This window comes from Schistocerca piceifrons, chromosome 2 (genome assembly GCF_021461385.2).
Source record: "Schistocerca piceifrons isolate TAMUIC-IGC-003096 chromosome 2, iqSchPice1.1, whole genome shotgun sequence".
Lineage (NCBI taxonomy): Eukaryota > Metazoa > Arthropoda > Insecta > Orthoptera > Acrididae > Schistocerca > Schistocerca piceifrons.
In genome coordinates, this window is record NC_060139.1 from 85616050 (window position 1) to 85640058 (window position 24009).

The 24009-nt window shown below is 43.5% G+C and overlaps 1 protein-coding gene across 1 annotated transcript in view; it reads left to right on the forward strand.

The window, feature by feature from the left end:
- LOC124775166 (secretin receptor-like) overlaps window positions 1-24009 on the forward strand; it is a 191198-nt gene that overhangs the window by 34570 nt on the left and 132619 nt on the right. The window contains exon 3 of the mRNA XM_047250006.1: window positions 3474-3655. Coding sequence (XP_047105962.1) covers window positions 3474-3655 — 182 coding nt within the window. The remainder of the gene's footprint in view (window positions 1-3473; window positions 3656-24009) is intronic.

Genomic DNA, 24009 nt, shown 5'->3' on the forward strand with positions numbered 1-24009 from the left:
ATAATTCAAAAACTACCAGGGCGACTGGAGATGCGTTTATAAGAGCACAACCGGCTAATTTTCTGCTTTAAAATGAGCCTGCAAGTTCCTTTGTGCTACATTGGGATCAGTTCTTATTTATTTCTACATCGTACATTCACTTTAGCTCTATGCTAAAAGCGGCCCAGAGAAAGCCCACCATGAGCCAGCGTGCCGGCTGTTGAGTTTCAGCGTCATGTGTCTGAACGCCAAACTGACCGTACTCATTTTAAAGTACCGCCATCTGTCGGTCAGTGCCGAAACTAGGACGATTCGGCTGCTGTCAAGACGGCTGACTCACACTCATCTTACAAGGGAACCTCCCCATCGCACCCCCCTCAGATTTAGTTATAAGTTGGCACAGTGGATAGGCCTTGAAAAACTGAACACAGATCAATCGAGAAAATAGGAAGAAGTTTTGTGGAACTATGAAAAAAATAAGCAAAATATACAAACTGAGTAGTCCATACGCAAGATAGGCAACATCAAGGAGAGTGCGAACTCAGGAGCACCGTGGTCCCGTGGTTAGCGTGAGCTACTGCGGAACGAGAGGTTCTTGGTCCCAATCTTCCCTCGAGTGAAAAGTTTACTTCCTTTATTTTCGCAAAGTTATGATCTGTCCGTTCGTTCACTGACGTCTCTGTTCAGTGTAATAACTTTAGTGTCTGTGTTTTGCGACCGCACCGCAAAACCGTGGGATTAGTAGACGAAAGGACGTGCCTCTCCAATGGGAACCGAGAACATTTGATAGCAAGGTCATATGTCAACCCGTCTGATATATTCTATACGACACTGGTGACGGCATGTGCGTCACATGACAGGAATATGTTGTCGACCCACCTAACTTGTACACTTGGCGAATGGGTAAAAAGATTATTCTACCTTGCCCGATTTAGGTTTCCTTGTGGATGTGATAATCACTCCCAAAAAAAGTGATGAAAACATAAGAGTTTGTCACATAAACTGCAACAAATGAATGCAACAGTTTCACAGTCGCACAGTTTTCCCTGTGCTCTGTCAAAACATATGTTCTTAACGTTTTCAAATTTTTCCGTATGTAGACCGTCAAATCCTGCATATGTCCAAGCAAATCTGAACATGTCCTGGAATTTTGGAGAGCGAAGTTGATTATGTGTGAGTGCCTGAACTTTGATAATTGACACACTATCATGTAAACAATGCTGCGCTGTGTATCTGAGCAGCTTCTCAAAATAATTTTCTGAAAATAAAAAACTAAACTTTTCACTCGAGGGAAGACTTGAACCAAATACCTCTGATTTCGCGGTTGCTCACGCTAACCACGGGACCACGGCGCTCCTGAGATCGTACAATCCTTGATGTTGGCTATCTTGCGCATGGACTACTCAGTTTGTATATTTTGCTTATTTTTTTCATAGTTCCACATATCTTCTTCCTGTTTTCTCGATTGATCTGTGTTCAGTTTTTCAAGGCCTATCCACTCTGCCAACTTATAACTAAATCTGAGGGGAGTGCGATGGGGAGGTTCCGTTGTTAGATGTAAGCACGCCAGATTCTCGACTGCCACTTTGCCGCCATTTTTACTACAGAAACTGCGGTTGTAACACGCCCGGGAGTACAAATGGGTGGGGGACCCTTAAACTGGTTCTGCTTCTGCTTTTCTAGACCGTGCGCCCCGTCCACACCACGTACCTGATAATCCCGCGGCGGTCGTACTGTTCTGCTCCACACTGCCGCTGGCTTGTCTGAAATTATCCATCGAAATATGCAAGCGAGTTAGGGGAGCCACTCATCGGCAGAGCACAACACTGTTCTACGTCTGGTTTGAACAACTACATTCTGAGGCGATTAAAGGAAATCGCACGTTGCACTGTTTACATTCTAATTCATAAATGTTTATCCCAATTAACAATCTTGATGATTACCAATCCACAATATCACTCAGACGAGCGTACGCGTAACCGACACGACGCGGGTGATTGTTGACGATGCGAAAGCCGAATGATCGCACGAAAGTTCTTACGCTCGTCACGGCCGGTCCCTGCGGAGGTTCGAGTCCTCCCTCGGGCTTGGGTGTGTGTGTGTCCTTAGGATAATTTGGGTTAAGTAGTGTGTAAGCTTGGGGACTGAGGACCTTGGCAGTTAAGTCCCATAAGATTTCAGACACGTTTGAACATTTTTTTCTTACGCTCGTCACACATACAGATATCCGGTGATAGTCCTTCTTGACACTAGTAATGATATAACACTGTTCCTAAAGTTAATTTTTCAGTTGTCAGTTCTCAATTGTACGAGCGTACGCGTAACCGTCGTGGCGCGGTTGATTGTTGATAATGTGGAAACACGATGATCGAACGCACGTCCTCAACGCTCGCTACAAGACACTGGCACATGACTGCACCCTTTTATGGTGACTAATTTCTACTGATGTAAATCAGTTCATTCTGGGAGACCGAACACGGCGCGGATGATTGATACAGTACGGTATGACACGCAACGAGAGGATACACAAATACGTTATCAGCAGCACTGCTGATTTTTAAATTACTTCTTGACCCACTTTCCTCTGAATTATTTACTGTAATAGCACTTGTAGCAACACTTCAGCTTCCATGCTAACAATGGCTCTCACACGCAGAGCTACACACTGCACAACACAACAGTTCCGTGTCCCGCGCTCGACTCTGCAGACGCGGCTGCCCGCAAAGATACTCCACAGCTAAGCCAGCGATATGACAATACGCTTACACGGTCTTCACCTCCGCCCCCAAAGCCTCACAGGGATAGAGAACAATCACTGATAGACATCCATCGGATAAAGAATAAAGAATGTGTATGGGGCAGCATGTCTGTCGGAAACCATCGTTGTAGAGCGGTGGGCCAAGTTCAGTGCCGGTCGCGATTCGACACAAGACGCCGGTCGATATGGGAGGCCAGCCTCGCAGAAGTTGTGCCAAGTGGGAGAGTCTCGAGCATCTGTAGTCCATTACACTCCCCGAGATACTGTCATGCCGTTGATCCATTAAAAAAGGTTTTGAAGTGTCGACGATTTCTGTCCGACGAGGACATGCAGCAGACAATTATGGATTTCTTCACGCTGCAGGGCCCGATGTTGTACCAAACCGTTATCCTCAACCTGGTGCGCCGGTGGGATGGTTGCCTCATTGGTCACGGCGATTTTGCTTGATTGGACTGCAAGGCCTTCGAACGGAACTGTTTTCAGCGTCCCTTTTGTAAACATAGAGACCTATCAGTGGTCACAGGTTCCTTTTCCAGTCGTATTTACATTGAATACTATACAATGGACTAAGCAAAGATGAAGCATTAGGAGGTAACATGTGGAAAGAAAATAAAAAAAAATTGCCTGTTTGTTTACTGCGTTGCGTTCACAGCAGATTCAGCCTTTACGGGAATAACCGCTCAGCTTTTGCCGGCAGCAGCGGCAGGAGCAGCAGCAGCAGCAGCGGCTGTGGCAGAACCAGCGGCCGGCCGGTGTGGGGTGGAGTGGGACGGCATCGCCTGCTGGGGCCCGGCGACGGCGGGGGCGCTGGCGAGGCAGCCCTGCCCCTCCTACGTGGTCGGCTTCCGCGCCCAGGTGAGGGACTACCTGCTGCGCAACACAGACACGGACAATATTCGTGTTAGTGCATGCTTCGAGGTAGCCTTTTACAACAGAAGTTTCTTGTGAAAGAGCGTCTTACTGGTACCAGCGGCAGTTCACAGTAACGTACGTGTTGTTGTTGTTGTGGTCCTCATTCCTGAGACTGGTTTGATGCAGCTCTCCATCCTACTCTATCCTGTGCAAGCTTCTTCGTCTCCCAGTACCTACTGCAGCCTACATCGTTCTGAATCTGCTTAGTGTATTCATCTCTTGGTCTCCATCTACGATTTTTACTCTCCACGCTGCCCTCCAATACTAAATTGGTGATCTCTCGATGTCTCAGAACATGTCCTACCAACCGATCCCTTCTTCTAGTCAAGTTGTACCACAAACTCCTCTTCTCCCCAATTATATTCAACACCTCGTCATTATTTATGTGATCTACCCATCTAATCTTCAGCATTCTTCTGTAGCACCACATTTCGAAAGCTTCTATTCTCTTCTTGTCCAAGCTATTTATCGTCCACGTTTCACTTCCATACATGACTGCACTCCATACAAATACTTTCAGAAACGACATCCTGACATTTCAATCTATACCCGATGTTAACAAATTTTTCTTCTTCAGAAACGCTTTCCTTGCCATTGCCAGTTTACATTTTATATCTTCTCTACTTCGACCATCATCAGTTATTTTGCTCCCCAAATAGAAAAACTCCTTTACTACCTTAAGTGTCTCATTTCCTAATCTAATTCCCTCAGCATCACCCGACTTAATTCGACTACATTCCATTATTTTCGTTTTGCTTTTGTTGATGTTCATCTTATACCCTCCTTTCAAGACACTGTCCATTCCATTCAACTGCTCTTCCAAGTCCTTTACTGTCTCTGACAGAATTACAATGTCATCGGCGAACCTCAAAGTTTTTATTTCTTCTCCATTGATTTTAATACCTACTTTTCTTTTGTTTTCTTTCTTGCTTGCTTAATATACAGATTGATTAACATCGGGGATAGGCTACAACCCGGACTCACTCCCTTCCCAACCACTGCTTCCCTTTATACCCCTCGATTCTTGTAACTGCCACCTGCTTTCTGTACAAATTGCAAATTGCCCTTCGATCCCTGTATTTGACCCCCTGCCACCTACAGAATTTGAAAGAGAGTATTCCAATCAACATTGTCAAAAGCTTTCTCTAAGTCTACAAATGCTAGGAACGTAGGTTTGCCTTTCCTTAAATCTTTCTTCTACGATACGTCGTAGGGTCAGTTTGCCTCACGTGTTCCAACATTTCTACGGAATCCAAACTGATCTTCCCCGATGTCGGCCTCTATCAGTTTTTCCATTCGTCTGTAAAGTAACATACCTAGCATGTAAAATCATCGCATTAACCTTGTACTAAGTTCTATAATTGATAATGCTAACGTTGAAACCTTCCCGTCTCCTCTATACCTCTTTTGTAGTTACGCAACATCCAGTTCTACAATAATCTATGAAACATTTCCTTAGGATTTCTACCTCTTGCTTAATAATAACAAATGAAATCTTCCCTTTGAAATTAATTCTCTTTCTCAGTCTTCGCATTCAAACTTAAATGCTGCTTATTAAAAGTTATTTTATGATTATTTCGACGAAACTTAGAATGTGTCGTCGTTGTGGCCCTCAGTCGTTACCTGCAATAACCCAAAACTGTTCCTTACCTTTTTTACTGTTACTGGATCGCCATCTGACTGCTACATCGAACTGCGACTTGAATATACTTACTCTGTTTTACTATACTTTATTGCTTGCTGGTGGGCTGTCATAATAAATGGCTGTATTTATTACCAAAGCTGACGTTATTCTTTAATAGCAAAGCTGACGTTATTCTTTAATTAATTTGACCGACGTTACGTAATTCACAGATGAACTTTTTCTTGACAACAGTAAAATTTTGCAAAGTTTTACGTTGATAGTTTTTGGGATGGATTATAATCAGTAATGCAACATTGCTGGCAAAAACTAATTATATTCTGAAAACGTTTCTTCAAATATTTACTGCTGGTAATGAAATGATTTTACAAACGTTCAAATGGGACTTATTTTTTCCAATAATTTTAAAACTAGCATTGCGCAAACATACCTTCAGTAGTCTTGAGCTTCGCAAAGAAAATAATTCAATAATATTAGTTCCTCTTATGATAATAGTTTGCTGATGTCTCTGTACATCCGTTTATAATCTCTTGTAAATCATAGCTGGTGGCTGGCAGGCACACTGCTCCTCTCAACCTCTCGCTTCAGACCTGCTACCGACTCGCTTCACATCTCGCTTACTACTGACTTCCTACAAACGCTAAAGTGCGGTCTCTGCTGCCAACAATGCTTTCTGGTGCAGACAATCCCTGCTACCATTAAAAAATGTATCAATGCGTTGTCTTTCCCGCTCTTTTCTTAAAATGTATCCATACGCGGACTCTCCTGCCCTTTTTGAAATTATATCAATTTGCGGTCTCCCTTGCCAACAATACTTTGGTGCATACATTCCCTGCTACCACAATTATTTCCAACAAGACAAATATTAATTACTCCTACTTGATCCTATTAATAAAATATAAACATCTTTCATAAATTGTGGTTTGACAATAGACAATAGAAATATACACGTCCTACAATGTCTTATCCTCTTTCTCAGCACTCACTATGAGCCGATGCTGGTTCAGTTTTTCAAGAAAGCAAATGTAAAGTTGTTGATAAATGAATTCGAAATCAAACATGATTGAAGCGTTCCAGTTGCCAACAGGTAATGCCTTACCATAGCGTGTCCAGAAATTGGTGTTGAGAGATCAACCATGTAGGACTATTTCTTGACTTCCAGAAATACGTTCTTTGTGAGATCCAGTAAATAAGACTATTTTTCTATCAAATGTGCTTGCACTCTTTCAGACAAACTAGCCTTGTACTATGGAGGCAGAAGGCTATCATATCCATCCGGTTATCCTGATTTATGTTTTGTGTGATGTCACTAATTTAGTAGTGCAAGAAAATGCTGGGATGGTTCCTGTTAAAATGCCATGAGCGACTACCGTGTCAAGAGTGTGCCGAGCTTACCATAGTCCAGGCATTATCTCTTATCACGGACACTTCACTTAATGGCCGAGAGCAGCAGCATAAGCGTACAGTTGTCAGTGATAACAGGCAAGCAACACTGCATGAAATAACAGCTGAAAACAATGTGGGAAGCGCAACGAACGTATCCGTAGGACAGTGGGGTGAAATTTGGCGTTAATGGATTACGGCAGCTGGCACCCGACGTGCCTTTGCTAACAGCACTGTACCACACAAGCGGCTCGTAGTGAAATTGCGTGCTTATGGAATATCGTCTGTTATGTGACTGGATATGCGATTTCCTGTCAGAGAGGTCACAGTTCGTAGTAACTGACGGGAAGTCATCGAGTAAAACAGAAGTGATTTCTGGGATTCCCCAAGGTAGTGTTATAGGCCCTTGGCTGTTCCTTATCTATATAAACGATTCGGGAAACAATCTGAGCAGCCGTCTTCGGTTGTTTGCAGATGACGCTGTCGTGTATCGACTAATAAAGTCATCAGAAAATCAAAACAAACCGCAGAACGATTTAGAAAAAATATCTGAATGGTGCGAAAAGTCACAGTTGACCTTAAATAACGAAAAGTGTGAGGTCATCCATATGAGTGCTAAAAGGAACTCGTTAAACTTCGGCTACACGATAAATCAGTCTAGTTTAAAAGCAGTAAATTCAGCTAAATACCTAGGTATTACAATAACGAACAACTTAAATTGGAAGGAACACATAGAAAATGCTGTGGCGGAAGGCTAACCAAAGACTGCGTTGTATTGGCAGGAAACTTACAAAATGTAACAGACCTATTAAGGAGACTGCCTACACTACGCTTCTCCGTCCTCTTTTAGAATACTGCTGCGCGGCGTGGGATCCTTACCAGGTACGACTGACGGAGTAAATAGAAGAAGTTCAAAGAAAGGCAGCACGTTTTTTACTATCGCGACATAAGGGAGAGAGTGTTACAGAAACTATACAGGATTTGGGCTGGAAATCATTAAAAGAAACGCGTTTTTCGTTGCGACGGAATCTTCCCGCGAAATTCCAATCACCAACTTTCTCCTCCGAACGCACCAGGCGAACGGTCTACCCGACGGGAGGCCCTAGCCACACGACATTTCATTTTTTTCCTCCGAACGCGAAAATATTTTGTTGACACCGACGTACATAGCGAGGAACGATCACCACGATAAAATAAGGGAAATCAGAGCTCGTACGGAAAGATGTAGGTGTTCATTCTTTCCGCGCGCTATGCGAGATTGGAATACTAGAGAATTGTTAAGGTGGTTCGATGAACCCTCTGCGAGGCACTTAGATGTAGAGCATTTTATCGCCTGCAACGCCTCTCTTGGGCTTATGACCATATCGGTTGGACCCTAGACGACCGGAAAACGATGGCCTGGTCAGATGGATCTCAATTCAGTTGGTAAGAGGTGATGGCATGGTTCGAGTGTGGCGCAGGTTCCAATCCATAGACGCAAGTTGTCCTCAAGGAACTGTGCGTGCTAGCTAGTGGTGGTTCTGTGAAGTTGCTGGCTGAACCGATCATTGACTGGAAATGGTTATGTTCTGTTGCGTGGAGACCATTTGCAGAGAATCATGGACTTCATGTTCCCAGACAAAGAGGGCATTTTTATAATTACCAATGCGCTACGTCACCAGGGCACAATCGTTCACGACTGATTTGAAGAACATACTAGACAATTCTAGCGAATAATTTGGCCACACATCGAACGTTTAAGGCACATAATCGAGATTTAAATTCGTGCATAACATCCTGCATCTTTCGCAGTTTCGGACGGCTTTAGATGCCGCGTGATTCAGTATTTCTGGAGGGGACTTTCAGCGAATTGTTGAGTCCATGCTACATCGAGTTGCTTCACTACACCGCGCGAAAGAAGATCCGATACAGTATTAGGAGGATCACGTGACTTTTGTCGCCCCCCCGCCCCCCCCCCCCCCCCGTGTACATTATGGCATCTCTAACATTTACAGGAGAAACATTCCGTTATGTGCAGTAACATATGCGATAACAGTCGATTAACGACTAGTATGGAATATTGTGCAAGAGGAAGAACAGAATATATTCGAACTAAAGTAGGTTTACATATAACATCTTGTGGTATTAAACTTACATGTTAGTGACTGGGAGGTTATTTCGCCACAGTATGGAGAGACCCCAGAGCGAATCTAGAACTGAATCATGCTACCAATGTTGTTATCAGTCACGCTCCCAAATAAATGGTTCAAATGGCTCTGAGCACTATGGGCTAGAACTTAGAACTACTTCAACCTAATTAATCTAAGGACATCACACACATCCATGCCCGAGGCAGAATTCGAACCTGCGACCGTAGCGGTCGAGCGCTTCCAGACTGTAGCGCCTAGAACCGCTCGCGCTCGGCCACTCCGGCCGGCCCCAAATAAATGCATGGGTAGCTAATGTCGGTGCCTGTCTCACTGTGTTGCATGAAGTGCAAACCTGACTGTATTTAGCCGTCCATCGACAGTAAAATTTTGAAAGTTGTGCTTTCTACATAGGGATGCTACTACCCAGTTTGCCAAAAGGCCTTGTGCTACGCAGTGGGTTGGAAGAGTATGATCTCTTACTTGACATTCTACAGTTCCTGACTTGAATCCATAGGCCTACTCCTTTGGGATGATGTGAAGCATCATGAGTTCCGAAACTGTCTGAAGAAGTTCTTTAGCTGTGAACACTGTAGCAATTTTGAGTTCTCTTTGTCAAAAGCCATTGTGTAAATAGTAAAGTGTAATAAACGTAATTGTGTGAGGTGCACTGATGCTACGGTTGTCATTAGTAATGAAGAGATGAAAGGAGATGAAGGTGGAAGGCTATGACGGTGGCATGGTACCAGGCAAGTGACGTGGTGCGGAGCAAGCTCCCACAACTCATCTTGGCATTCGACAACAGAGTCCAGCATGCTGTCATGGGGGAGCATGTAGCACAACATACCTATTTATGACAAGCATACAATGTATCTATTTTAGTAGGAAATAGCACGTAAAATATATATACGATGCAATGGTCCCCGCTATGAGACTTCGTTATTTCGTTTATTTATTGTTAGCTGAGGTAGAGGTCTATCACTCTATCCAGCGATTCTTTGATTTTTTTTTTCAATTTCTGTTGCAGCCTTGTTCGTGTACCAACAAGAAACCGATTCCCTGATTTAATTATTCACACCGTTTGATGCATTCAAGTGACTGTGTTCGTTACATTGCCTAGCTCTTGACCTTCCTTCCACGCTCCTTCTATTGCACTAAATGATACTGGCTATAAACAGTCATATTTCCCTTTCTGTTGGCTGCATTCATTATCAGGCTATTAAATAACGCATTCATCTCTGTCTCGGGCAATCATAATTTCTTCACTTGCGCGTTCTCTGCCAGTATTGCGAAACCCCATAGAAGTGCTCTAAAAAGTCGAACGGCTGCCCCTGAAGCTCCGCCTAGGGCCGTAAAACGTAAATCCCCCTTAGCGCTACAAGACGGTCGGGCAAGCGAAATCTCACTTTTCCACAATGGCAACACGCCGCGCCCCTCAGCCACGGCTACTACTCGCTATGTACCATTTTACGTGTAGAAACTTCTAACTTCCGATCTACACTCTGTGCACGGTAGCGCCGAAAGACAAATCTTAACTCTTCAGAATAAGTTAATCCCACGCTTATGTAATAAATAGTAAAATTAATAATAGCTTTTACTGAATTTTCCATTACGGGTAACGCTGATAAGCAGGCCGGTCTCCAGCAACAAGCCACGTCACAATTGTAAATGTCTGAATGAACAACTATGATTACAGTGACAGATATCAATACTGAGCACGTACTTATCTTGAGGATGCAGTTCTTCAGGCGGTGATCTCAGACCAGGCTCTCCTTGCTCTTGTCTTGTGCCCCACTGCCATGAAAGTAGGAAAGCCTACCTTTTGGATGATTTAAAACTCTGATAAATAAAATCATTTGTTCAATAAACCAATTCTGAACACTAGAGTCCCTTAAGTTAACAGAAATGGTTCTCTACCATGGTGATACACCGTTAATGGACACTATTAGACGATGATCCAGCAAGCTTAAGCACTTGCTGTCCGCTTCCCAATACACTGGCATTAAAGTGGCGACATTTTACAGGTAAGATTCTTCCGTATGCATCCTAGACGTCACGAGCAGATTTATCTCGTGATTCTGACTGTAGTCTCATAACCCACCAGTTGAAATCTTGCCCACGATGTCACCTGGAGACAGCATGCTGGTCTACGTGGTCGAAAGCCGGGATGAATAGTGGCAGCCTACTGAAGAATCCGCTCCGCACCAGTCTGTTGCCTCATATCATGCCACCACCACAGTGATCCATTCGCCTCTATCTCCCTTCATCTTTCCATTACTAATGACAACCGTAGCACTGCTTCCTCCACGCCTTCCTCGCCAAGAAATGGATCCATTTCATATTTTAACCTATCCCTGGGGCCCTGCACATTTAGAGCTTAGAATCTTTTGTAAATAGATACCATTTCCCTAGACTTCCGTCCTAAATCTCACCTCATAAGCAGGTATTACATGCTACAAAAACGTAAAAATTAAATTTGTTTTGCTACCTCTCCACAAATAAAAGGCTTATTACTTGTTGCCACGGACTTTCACATGTCGCTGCCATGGTTCACGATGCAAAAGCTACTACGGCGTCCATCTTCAGCCTCTTGATTCTGTATTGCACTCCTTTAGTAAATTTTAAGAAAATTTTTCCTAGCCACGCCGCTATACTGCTCCCAAATTCCTTCATATTATTATGAAAGAATGGCGAGAAGAAACGTATTCAAGCTCAGTAGCTAGCTTTGCTCAACACGATTCTCCCGACAATGCACCTTTCAAAATTACTAACTTTTTGAATACTAGAAATATTTACATAGTTAGTTCCTTTTACGAAAAAATTATTGAAATCAATGAGTTAATTAAATTCAAGAAGGAAACTGTAACTGAGCGTTAATTGAGCTCAGAAAACACATTTGGGTATTAATTGCACCCACAAAATGAAGGTAAATTTGGGCGTGGATTGATCACAGAATATTAAATCGCCCCAAAAAATGCAAGAAATATGATCATGAATGAAATGCAAAAGTGACTATTGGCATTAATTATGCTCAACAATTACAAGTATCAAGTACAAAAAATGAAAAAAAACTTTCTCCTCTTGATCTGGAGTGACGCACAACATAAACGTACAACAATCTGGATTCCACAGTTTTCTATACGTCCAGACCGTTACCTACATACACATCGGTATTATTAAACTGTCACAGTCACTGACACTTTCTACATATTTACAATTTTCAGAGTGGGAAAGTTACTTCCGCAGTCATTGACCTACATAACATAACATAACCTCCCATGCTGCTGGGCTGCTTGACCATATACATTTATTCTTTATTCTCAGTTACAACTGAAGTGAAGCCTACACCTTCATTTCTACAAGCATATAAATTAGTTATTTGCTCTTGCCAACGATTGTAATCCAACAGGAAATATTAATACTGTCTCCTTGATTCATGATTACGAACCCATAGTGGAAAAATGTGGAGGCATTGTAGTCCATCAGTCAGTGATCTGACTATCACGACAGCGATAAGATTAAGTCTCAACTGCCTATTCTAATTACTCCATATCTGCTAGGGGTAGTTATTCAAGACTCTCTTTTCCACGTATCGAACCAGTCAGTACTTTCTTAGGACCAATGTCAGTTTCTATTATCTATTTTGCCCCAGTTCTCACGTTTGAGCAGAGGCTGTCCTTTCTATCCACTTTCTATATGTTCATCTTATTTATTGATCTTTACATTACATAATTTGAAATCTACGATATTCCGCTTTTTTATCTTCAACAAACCAAACATTTAAGTGCGGAATTCTTGCGATCTTCTGCAGCTGTCGATAGATGTTAAGGGATTTTGATATCTCCAAATTGATCATTTTAAGTGTTTCATGTGTCTATACCAGAAACAAGTCCTCTGACCCCATTAACACACTTATCATATCACTGTTTATATATTCTTACCTTTTCCTCGCTATTCGTCACTAATTTACTCTTCTATATTCAGCTCACTACTTCTTGTGTTGAATTAGGAGCGTTCAAATGGCTCTGAGCACTATGGGACCCAAATTCTGAGGTCATCAGTCCCCTAGAACTTAGAACAACTTAAACCTACCTAACCTAAAGATATTACACACATCCATGCCCGAGGTAGGATTTGAACCTGCGACCGTAGCGGTCTCGCGGTTCCAGACTGTAGCGCCTAGAACCGCACAGCTACTCCGGCCGGCTGCATTAGGAATTATAGCTCCAATCATAGTCCCTTGGGAGTGTAAAATTAGTGCTCTCATATACAGCTTTGTTCAATACATCTTCTATTTACAACATAAATGTTGCCCAAGTGCTATATCTGAAACTACAGGAAACACCCCATCTCTCTTATACAGCATCTGCAGGGTTAGAAGCAGGATGGTAATTGAAAATTTGTGTTAAGTTCCTATAGTAACAAACTGCTGAGGACATCGGTCCCTAGTCTTGCACACCACTTAATCTAACTTAAACTAACTTAAGCTAAGGACAACACACGCACTCATGCCGTAGGTAGGACTTGAACCTCCGACGGGGGAAATCCGCACGAACCCTTGTAATGCGCCCCTGACCGCGCGGCTACCCCACGTGGCTGGAAGCAGTATGCTAAGGCAATATATACAGGGTGAGTCATAAATGAGGAAAAATATGACGAGGACCGCATGCTGCTACGCATAACACGTGACGCACGGTTGTTAATTTCGTTCTCCTCGGTGTACTTTGTACGTAAAACAAAAACACCTGTTAACCATTGAACGAGATACCGACGAGCCTCGCGAGCACGACATGTCATTCACCCATAGATACAACACATGACACACCAGTGAGCTGATGTGTACCTGCCAGCGATTAATAGATACGGGAAAGAACAAATCCCATCGTAATGTATATAAAATTGTATCAGAAGGTGCGAATCACACGTTGCCAGCGGTAACGGAGTGTACAATCCCATGTAAGGGAATGTGTGTCCTGTGAGCGGAAAGAGTGGTCAATGGCGGAAGTAAAACCGTGGCGTGCATGACGTGTTTACAACACCTCTACGCTGCTCACTCTGGGCCGGCCGGTGTGGCCGAGCGGTTCTCGGCGCTTCAGTCAGGAACCGCGCCGCCACTACCGTCGCAGGTTCGAATCCTGCCTCGGGCATGGGTGTGGGTGATATCCTTAGGTTAGTTAGGTTTAAGTAGTTCTAAGTTCTAGGGGACTGATGACCTCAGATGTTAAGTCCCATAGTGCTCAGAGACATATTTTTTTTTTTTTGCTCACTCTGCCCGATACTCCCCATGGCAAGTTTCAGAAACGAGTAATACGCCGACATCCACTTCACCTATGGGCTTGCAGATGGAAGAGCTGACGCTGCAAGGCAACTGTATCACGAGAGGCTTCTTAGCCGGCGCCTTCCATCCGCAAAAACGTTTTACTCTGTAGACAGGCGCTTCAGGGGTTAGTGGTCGTGCCTGACCGTCGACGTACAGTGCGGATGACGAAGAAAAAGTGTTACAAACTGTTGCGGAGGTCCGAACAATAAGCACCAGGTCTCTCACCACTGCGGTCGGAATGTCACAATCTACTGTTACACGAGTACTCCATAGAAACCATTACCATCCCTTTCGCATGCAGAAGGTCCAGGCATTATTGCTGCCGGCCGAAGTGGCCGTGCGGTTAAAGGCGCTGCAGTCTGGAACCGCAAGACCGCTACGGTCGGAGGTTCGAATCCTGCCTCGGGCATGGATGTTTGTGATGTCCTTAGGTTAGTTAGGTTTAACTAGTTCTAAGTTCTAGGGGACTAATGACCTCAGCAGTTGAGTCCCATAGTGCTCAGAGCCATTATTGCTGGAAGACTACCAGAAGAGGCTGGACTTCTGGACGTTTATCCTACGGCGTCAGACCCACGCCCAGCATTTTTCACGAACAATACTGTTCACCGACGAAGCCTGTTTCAAGGAGGGTATAGTGAAATCGCATAAGTGGCACCAGTGGGTGGAAGAAAACCCTCACAGCACAGTGATACGAGGGTAGCAACAACGATGCGGTGTCAATATCTGGTGTGGTATTATTGATCACCATTTCATAAAGCCACATGTACTACCACAAAGGCTTACAGGAGAGCGGTATCCGCGTTTCCTGGATGCTACATTACCGGAATTGTTGGAAGATGCTAGTCTGGCCTCTCGTATGAACCTGTGGCACATGCATGATGGTGCCTCTGCTCATTTCAGCAGCACAGTGCGGCCCCACCTGGACAGTGCCGTCCCTTAGAAATGGATCGGTCGTGGAGGCCCTGTAGAATGAGCAGCAAGATCGCCAGAACAGAATCCAATTGATTTCCTTTTCTGGGGCCATCTGAAATCTGTGATTTATGAAGGGGAGGTTGTTGATGTCAACACCCTTCAATGCAGAATACAACATGCCTGTGATATTACGCAAAGTGATACAGACATGTTGGATCCTGCTCAGCAATCCTTCCTGCGAAGATTGTGGCCGTCATTTCGAACAGTACTTATAAACCGCCACTGCAGCTTCTGGTCATGTGTTTCTATGTTAGTTTCGATTTGTACAGCTGTACTGTATTCGTTTGTATTAACTGCCACATTCCTGTGTAGTTGTATTTTGTATTCTGTATCTATGTACTCGATTCTTAAAACTAAGTCTTGGGCATAAAAACGAAACTATAAAACATGTATGTACAGTTGTGCAGCCCCTCCTCATGTTCCTTTCCCTATGCCAACTGGCCACGATACATAATACCGGCCAGCGTAACCTGTACGAGATAGATGTGGGCGCTGTCATTGTTCGCAGTGTCACCCAGACCGTCGCTTGACGCCGCATGCCTCGCCTTCTCGTGAGCGGCTAGACTACCTACAACACTCGTGTGTAGTGCCCCGTTGCCGATCTGTCCCCTTGGCCAATGTCGGCGCACAGGGACATCCAGAAGTCCACTTCATATTTTCACTTTTATCATTCACTTGCACTTTCATTTATTGACATAGGAACATGAGGAAAACGAATTTATGTTTGTAGCTCAGTGTGCGACAATTTGCACGACATATTTTTCCTCATTTATGTCTCACCCTGTATACTGCTTCAATGATTCATGCTGCCAGAATGAACTGCAGTCATATACACACTACAGCTTCCCATAATCACTGAAATATCCCTTCTTGAATTTATTGAATATCACTAAGTTTTCGCCCTCTAGGGTGGAAACTGTTTGGTAAACTTCCAGCACCACAAAAGTGTGGCAATGCCCACCCTTAGATTTGAGTAAGTGTGCATGTAGATCCGCTGCTAGGATCTCCATTAAGACCAATGGTCTTATTCTTTGGAAAGGCAACCATCTGATAATGCTCAGTTTGACCACTGGCATATGTCACACATTTTTTGAGATTACGGAGAAGTTTATTTGTGTTCTCATAAAGCACACCCTCATGTAATTTGCCTACACGCTTTTTTGGCCCAACCTGCCGCTAACTTATAATGTATTTCATTTATTAAATCTTCGATGTACGTCCTAGGACACGATACTAACCAGTGTTCAGATCCTACTGGCCTTCTCTAAAACAAAACTCACTGTGAATTCTATAGACGTTTCCTTACGATCATCTCGTTTTTCTTACAGAATCATTTTTTATGAACTTCCACACGTCACCTTTCTTTTCATCTGAGGTTTTTACAAGCTTCTTCTACCTTTTTCTCTCAACCACTCCCTTCACATAAAAGAATTTTAGACACCTGTTACTACACTCACTAGTTCCCTTCCATTCCCAGGAGCAATCTTGTCAGAACATACGGTACTTGACTTTCTTTCACAGGAATGTACTCCACTATTTCCTGATATTATTGCAGAAATAATAACCACCATGTCTACCAGGTATGCAATAGTCAATACCCTCTCAAAAATGTCAGCACCTTATGATTGGTGAATACCATAGTTTCCTCCTTTGTTTCTCCTGGTGTAAACAACGTTCAGATAACTTACGGGTATGCAGCCAAGTAACGTCGTCGACAACCGTCGTCGACAACCGCTGGTTTTCGACGGGAGCACACCCTGCCATTTTCATGGCTAAACTGTAGCAAGTAAGCGCTAGTCAAGCGAATTTAAAACCTCGGTTTCCACAGAAACTCTGTAAACATAACTCACACACACACATACAGACACATTGACACGAATACTGTAAACACTATCGCCATCACATATTAAAGATGGCCAACAGCATAAATTATCGATAGTGAAATTAATAATCAACGGATGAGGTAGCAAAAACTCTGTCCCTCTGTTTTTTGACAAGTGATGGAGCACGATTCTGTACTGAATTACAACAAAAACCACATTCCCTATTTATAACGTTACTTGCGAATTTAATTTCAACAGCTTCCTTAATAACACTACCCCAATAGCTGGAACTGTATGCCAGTATCTCCGTGATGTTATATTCCATTGATGACTTGTGTCAAGACAATGTTCTGCATTGGAGGATTTGCTTGGCTGTAGTAAGTGCGTGTGCTTCTTATGCTTAGTACACCTGTCCTCCACAGTCCTGATAGTTTGACCAATATATAACATGCCATAACTGCAAGGAATACGATAGACACCCGCCTTACACAAACCTAGATCATTCTTTATGGAACCCAAAATGACAATGATTTTGGATAGTGGTTGAAAAACACACTTCACATCATATTTCCCCAAAACATACCAATCCTGTTCGAAATGGTCCCTGTGTAGGGCCTAAAGGCCGTAGAGTTTGGTGCCACCTTGGTGTTATCATCACACACCTGGTGCACAGTTTGTTGTTAGCGCAACCTACCTGTAATGTCTTTCACCATAACCATTTGGATGAAAGGTGACTTCGAGATCGGCTAACTCAACTGACAAACTCTTAGTCTGAGATGACATGGGCCCTCTGAACCAAGGTACAAAGTCCCCTTCACGTTGAGCCAGACGGTGACTCATCCTCTCTCTCTCTCTCCCCCTCTCTCTCTCGAATACATCCTGTGTTGATGTGTTGCTCTCTTTCCTCAGCTTCCACTAACTGGGAGAGTTCGACAGTGGTGTCACATCTACTACACTCCACTCTCATACTAAATGGTAAGCTCAAAGCAGAATGATACAATTTATTTTTGGAGCGTTCGTCTTTACAGTTTGACAACTTCCAGTGAAAATAAGTGTAACAATCAGTTTCAAAAGTTTTGAAAAAGACAGCACCTTGAACTCTTGATCTGAAACAGTTCGTCAACAGAGTCTGGTGGGGCCTACATTACCTTTAATTGTTCTTTTATTCTGAGCTGCTGGACATTTTTGAATTACTAGTATTTTCTCCAGGTGTCTCCAAATCCCCTCTAATAAATTCCATCTCTTAAAAAGTAATTATTTCTCCACAAATTCTAACTTCTTTAATTTGAAAATCAGGCCCCTTCTCATTAATGCTCAAAACACCAAGAACTCTGTGTTCATTTCTATATTTCTGTCACAGGCAGTATATTATCCACATCTAGTAGAATTATAGAGCTCAGCTCTCTACCTATAACTTGATCTAATGCCTTAATAAACTCAAATAATGATAAATTTAACAGAAATCGTACTACTTTGAATTGATAGCATTTTCCCCCAAAAATGAATGCTGTACATTTTCAGTCACCTTTGCCCAATGGTATTTACCAATGCGTGGTTGTCACATTAAGTAATTCATATATTTTGTGCCTTCAAATTTCTGTATAATCATATAGATATTCTGTGGCCTAATATTCTTTTAGTGTACAGTGATATGTAGAGTCCCAGCATCAGTTACCAGCCAAAGACTTCTGTCACCAATAAATTATTAAACTTGCTTAAACTTCGTTTTCTTGCATATTATTTCTCTATATTTTCTAACTTTTTAGCTATAGCCTCTGTCTCAACAATAGGACTATGGTAGAGCTTAACACTAAATGGTTCTTGTGGTCTGACACTGAGTTTTCTACCTCATTTCATTACTTGCCCTTGATTCTTAGAAAATACTTTTGTATTTCTGCTGGCAACGTTATCTAAGTCTCTCTTCAGTTATTCTTGCAAGAGTCCTGATTATTTGTCAAACTTCTCCTCCCATATTACACTTATTCATTTGCAGCTCATCAACTTCTTCATTTTCCGAATTTTTGGACAATAATTTCAGCAACAGCACTCCTTTTTCATATCCATTCTTCTTCTTGTTTCGAATGGGCCTACTTTGGACCACGTTTGTTTCCTCTCCATTATTTATTATCATTTCTATAAAACCTGCCACAGCTTCTCCTACTTCCATTTTAATTTGTAAACATTATGTATCACAATTAATTTGTACTTTGTGCTTCAGGATCTAGGCCGAACGTGCAGAGTGCGTTGGTGGGGGAGGGATGAAGAGCTGGGTGTTTGCGATGACGATGACGACATAGTAAATGCCATAAAGTGATTATCCTGGAACTTCATTCAGTAGAAGAGGGGCCAAAATAAGCGAACAGTGTTTCGGCTTATCCGTAGATACTCGACCGTTTCCGAGAAAGCGACTATCAAAGTTTTCGGTGTACTTTAGATGCCTTTTAGCAAGCATTAAGCTCAGCCCTGCTGGCGGTACAACGATTAGCATCACGATATCCCAATTTTTCGTCCCGTGTTCGATACTCAATTACCGTTTCAATTTTTCTTTCATTTACTAGACGAATGTTCTTATCAAGTTAGGGGATACAAGAGCGTGTTTCACAACAAGTGCCACGCATTTTCATACACACACACACACACACACACACACACACACACACATATATATATATATATATATATATATATATATATATATATAGTGTGTGTTTTGTGTGTGCGTGGTATTTTCAGCGGGTTACACTTTTTTAAACGAGCATATTCTTTATTCTTGTATTTTATTTATATTTTTATTCTTCAGGAACATTTGTTCCATTCCCTTGTGTGATATCGATCGTAGAAACATTAGAAACAGAAATTCCTGCCACCATGAGCAGGGGATGTTTCCAGAATGAGATTTTCACTCTGCAGCGGAGTGTGCGCTGATATGAAACTTCCTGGAAACATCCACCAGGCTGTGGCTAAGCCGTGTCTCCGCAATATCCTTTCTTTCAGGAGTGCTAGTTCTGTATGGTTCGCAGGAGAGCTTCTGTAAAGTTTGGAAGGTAGGGGACGAGGTACTGGCGGAAGTAAGGCTGTGAGGACGGGGCGTGAGTCGTGCTTGGGAAGCTCAGTTGGTAGAGCACTTGCTCGCGAAAGGCAAAGGTCCCGAGTTAGAGTCTCGGTCCGGCACACAGTTTTAATCTGCCAGGAAGTATCATATCAGCGCACACTCCGCTGCAGTGTGAAAATCTCATGTTCGATATGGTTTATATGCGGAGAACATGCTGACCACTCTAGTCGAGCGATGTTGTTATCCTGAAGGAAGTAGTTCACAAGATGTGTACGATGGGGGCTCGAATTGTTGTCCATGAAGACGAATGCCTCGCCAATATGCTGCCGATATGGTTGCACTAGCTGTCGGAGGATGGCATTCACGTATCGTACAGCCGTTAGGGCGCCTTCCATGACCACCAGTGGCGTACGTCGGCGTCACATAATGCTACTTGAAAACAGCATGGTCCTCCACCTTGCTGCACTCGCTGTACAGTGTGTATTAAGTGTTCAGCCTGTCCTGGTTGCCTCCAAACACGTCTCCGACGACTGTGTGGTTGAAAGCATATGAGACAGTCATCAGGGAAGAGAACATGATGCCAATCCTGAGCGGTCCATCTGGCATGTTGTTGGGCCCATCTGTACCGCGCTGCGTGGTGTCGTGGTTGCAAAGATGGACCTCGACATGGACGTCGGGAGTGAAGTTGCGCGTCCTGAAGCCTACTGCGCACGTCTTGTGGCTGCGCGAAAAGCATTATTCAACATGGTGGCGTTACTGTCAAGGTTCCGAGGAGCCATAATCCGTAGGTAGCGGCCTGAGCGAGGCATGTCATCGACAGTCCCTCTCTCTCCGTATCTCCTCTATGTCCGAACAACATCATTTTGGCTCACTCCGAGACGCCTGGACACTTCCCTTTTTGAGAGCCCTTCCTCGCACACAGTAACAATGCTGACGCTATCGAACCGCGGTATTGACAGTCTAGGCGTGGATGAACTACAGATAACACGAGAGGAGTATCTCATTCCTGGTGGCTTGACTGGAACTGATCGGTTGCCGGACCCCCTCCATCTAATAGGCGCTGCTCCCGCATGATTGTTTAGATCTTTGGGCGGGTTTAGTGAAATCTGTGAACAGTCAAAGGGACTTTGTCTGTGATACAGTATCCAGAGTCAACGTCTATCTTCAGGAGTTCTGGGAACCGGGATGATGCAAAACGTTTGTTCGTGTGTCTATATGGGCATTTATGCCACGTATTTACATACTCGCAAACTCACTCATCAAAACCTACAGGGCACTTCCTGTTGACCTAGAATCATGAAATTTATCAAGATGAATGGTTTCACACTAAAACAAAATGAAAAATCAGAAAATTACTAATTTTTAATTATATCAATCGAAATTTTTTTTTCTTTTGTCAGATGTAATGCGACTTAAAACTTGAAATTAAAACATTTTCGAAAGTCTTAGATCCCAGGGACTGAAATCTTGTCATTATCAATGTCGAAAACAGGCAAAATTCGTCGAAATCCTTGATTTCAGGAATGGATGAACTGCCATTCACATATTACGGTTTGTACGAAATCCTCTGTGCCCCAGCCCTCCTCGCACCTGGCCCTTTTTTTCTTTTTGATTCATTCATCAGACATACAATTAGTTGACTAATAAGGTGACAGTTACATTCAGCGTACAATGGGAAACGTATACATAATAATCTTCTACGCATATTCCAAGATAAATAAAAAAATTTAACAACAATAATCATATTTCGAACATGGGACGCAAAACTGCGAAGCCGCAACGCTAGCCTCTGTAACACTATTCCGCCTGAAGTAGTTACTCGCTAAAAGGCATGTAACTTACCTCGAAAATTATGACCGTCGTTTTCTCAGAAACGTCGAATATCTACGGACAAGCCAAGACAAGTGTTAGCCTATGCAACTGCCGTGTTTTCTTTGTGACGATGTTCCTGGCTGACACAAATTTTTATTTTAAAATATTTGTCCTTTTTTGTTTATTTCTAAAAGCGCATCAGTGGTCTGCTGGATGTGGAGGCGATATCCCTTCAGTAACCCAAGTGCTGGAAGCGAGGACCCGTACCGGCAGTACCGGCTCGGCATGGCTGACATCGATGTCATTCACCAAATCAGCTGTCAAAAGAGAAAGACGCAGATAAGTGGGACACTCTTGCTTTGTCGAAGAGAACTCCATAAGTGACTGTGTCACGCTGCAAGGCACAGCAACACTGTCCTATAACGTTAAAAAAAAATTTTTTAAAAAAGCCAAAGAGCAATACATTTCTTAAGTATTGCCATAAGATTTAATGGCAGAACCTTAACAAGATTTCATATATACTCTACTGGCCATTAAAATTGCTACACCACGAAGATGACGTGCTACAGACGCGAAATTTAGCCGACAGGAAGAAGATGCTGTGATATGCAAATGATTAGCTTTTCAGAGCATTCACACAAAGGAGGGCGCCGGTGGCGACACCTACAACGTGCTATGAGGAAAGTTGCCAACCGTTTTCTCATACACAAACAGCAGTTGACCGGCGTTGCCTGGTGAAACGTTGTTGTGATGCCTCGTGTAAGGAGGAGAAATGCGTACCATCACGTTTCCGACTTTGATAAAGGTCGGATTGTAGCCTATCGCGATTGTGGTTTATTGTATCGTGACATTACTGCTCGCGTTGATCGAAATCCAATGACTGTTAGCAGAATATGGAATCGGTGGAACGGCGTGCTGGATCCCAACGGCCTCGTATCACTAGCAGTCGAGATGACAGGCATCTTATCTTCATGGCTGTAACGGCTCATACAGCCACGTCTCGATCCCTGAGTCAACAGATGGGGACGTTTGCAAGACAACAACCATCTGCACGAACAGTTCGACGACGTTTGCAGCAGCATGGACTATCAGCTCGGAGACCACGGCTGCGGTTACCCTTGACGCTGCATCACCGACAGTAACGCCTGCGGTGGTGTACTCAACGACGAACCTGGGTGCACGAATGATAAAACGTCATTTTTTCGGATGAATCCAGGTTCTGTATGCAGCATCATGATGGTCGCATCCGTGTTTGGCGACATCGCGGTGAACGCACATTGCAAGCGTGTATTCGTCATCGCCATACTGACGTATCACCCGGCGTGATGGTATGGGTTGCCATTGGTTACACGTCTCGGTCACCTCTTGTTCGCATTGACAGCACTTTGAACAGAGGACGTTACATTTCAGAAGTGTTACGACCCGTGGCTCTGCCCTTCATTCGATCCCTGCGAAACCCTACATTTCAGCAGGATAATGTACGACCGTATGTTGCAGGTCCTCTACGGGCCTTTCAGGATACAGAAAATGTTCGACTGCTGCCGTGGACAGCACATTCTCCAGATCTCTCACCAATTGAAAACGTCTGGTCAATGGTAGCCGAGCAACTGGCTCGTCACAATACGCCAGTCACTTCTCTTGATGAACTGTGGTATCGTGTTGAAGCTGCATGGGTAGCGGTACCTGTACACGCCATCCAAGCTCTGTTTGACTCAACACCCAGGCGTATCAAGGCCGTTATTACGGTCGTTTATCATCTGCATTTCTTCTTGGTGAAGCAATTTTAATGGCCAGTAGTGTGTTATGGAGCAGTCCGTTACGCAGAGCCATAAAAGTAAACCGGAAATACATTAATGAAAATCAGGTCACAGTAAATTTTGAACGTTAAAGAACCAACATACGTAATGGACACAATCGGGCACTCGCTGTTAAATTGTAACATTTCTCTATGTCGCAAGCAAGTAGTCCAAATTAGCACACATCAACAAACAGCAGGGGCTTTAAGTCACACTGAAGGTTATTCAAAGGACTGAAATCACAGTATCTACCTTAATTAGCTTTGTGCCACTTAGTACTCTGTCAATAATCCCTTATGGAAATGGAAATGAGCGTTTGGCGTCATTGGCCGGGAGGCCCTTTGCGGAGCAGGTCCGGCCGCCTTGGTGCATGTCTTGTTACATTTGACGCCACATTGGTCGACCTGCGCGCCGGATGGGGATTAAATGATGAT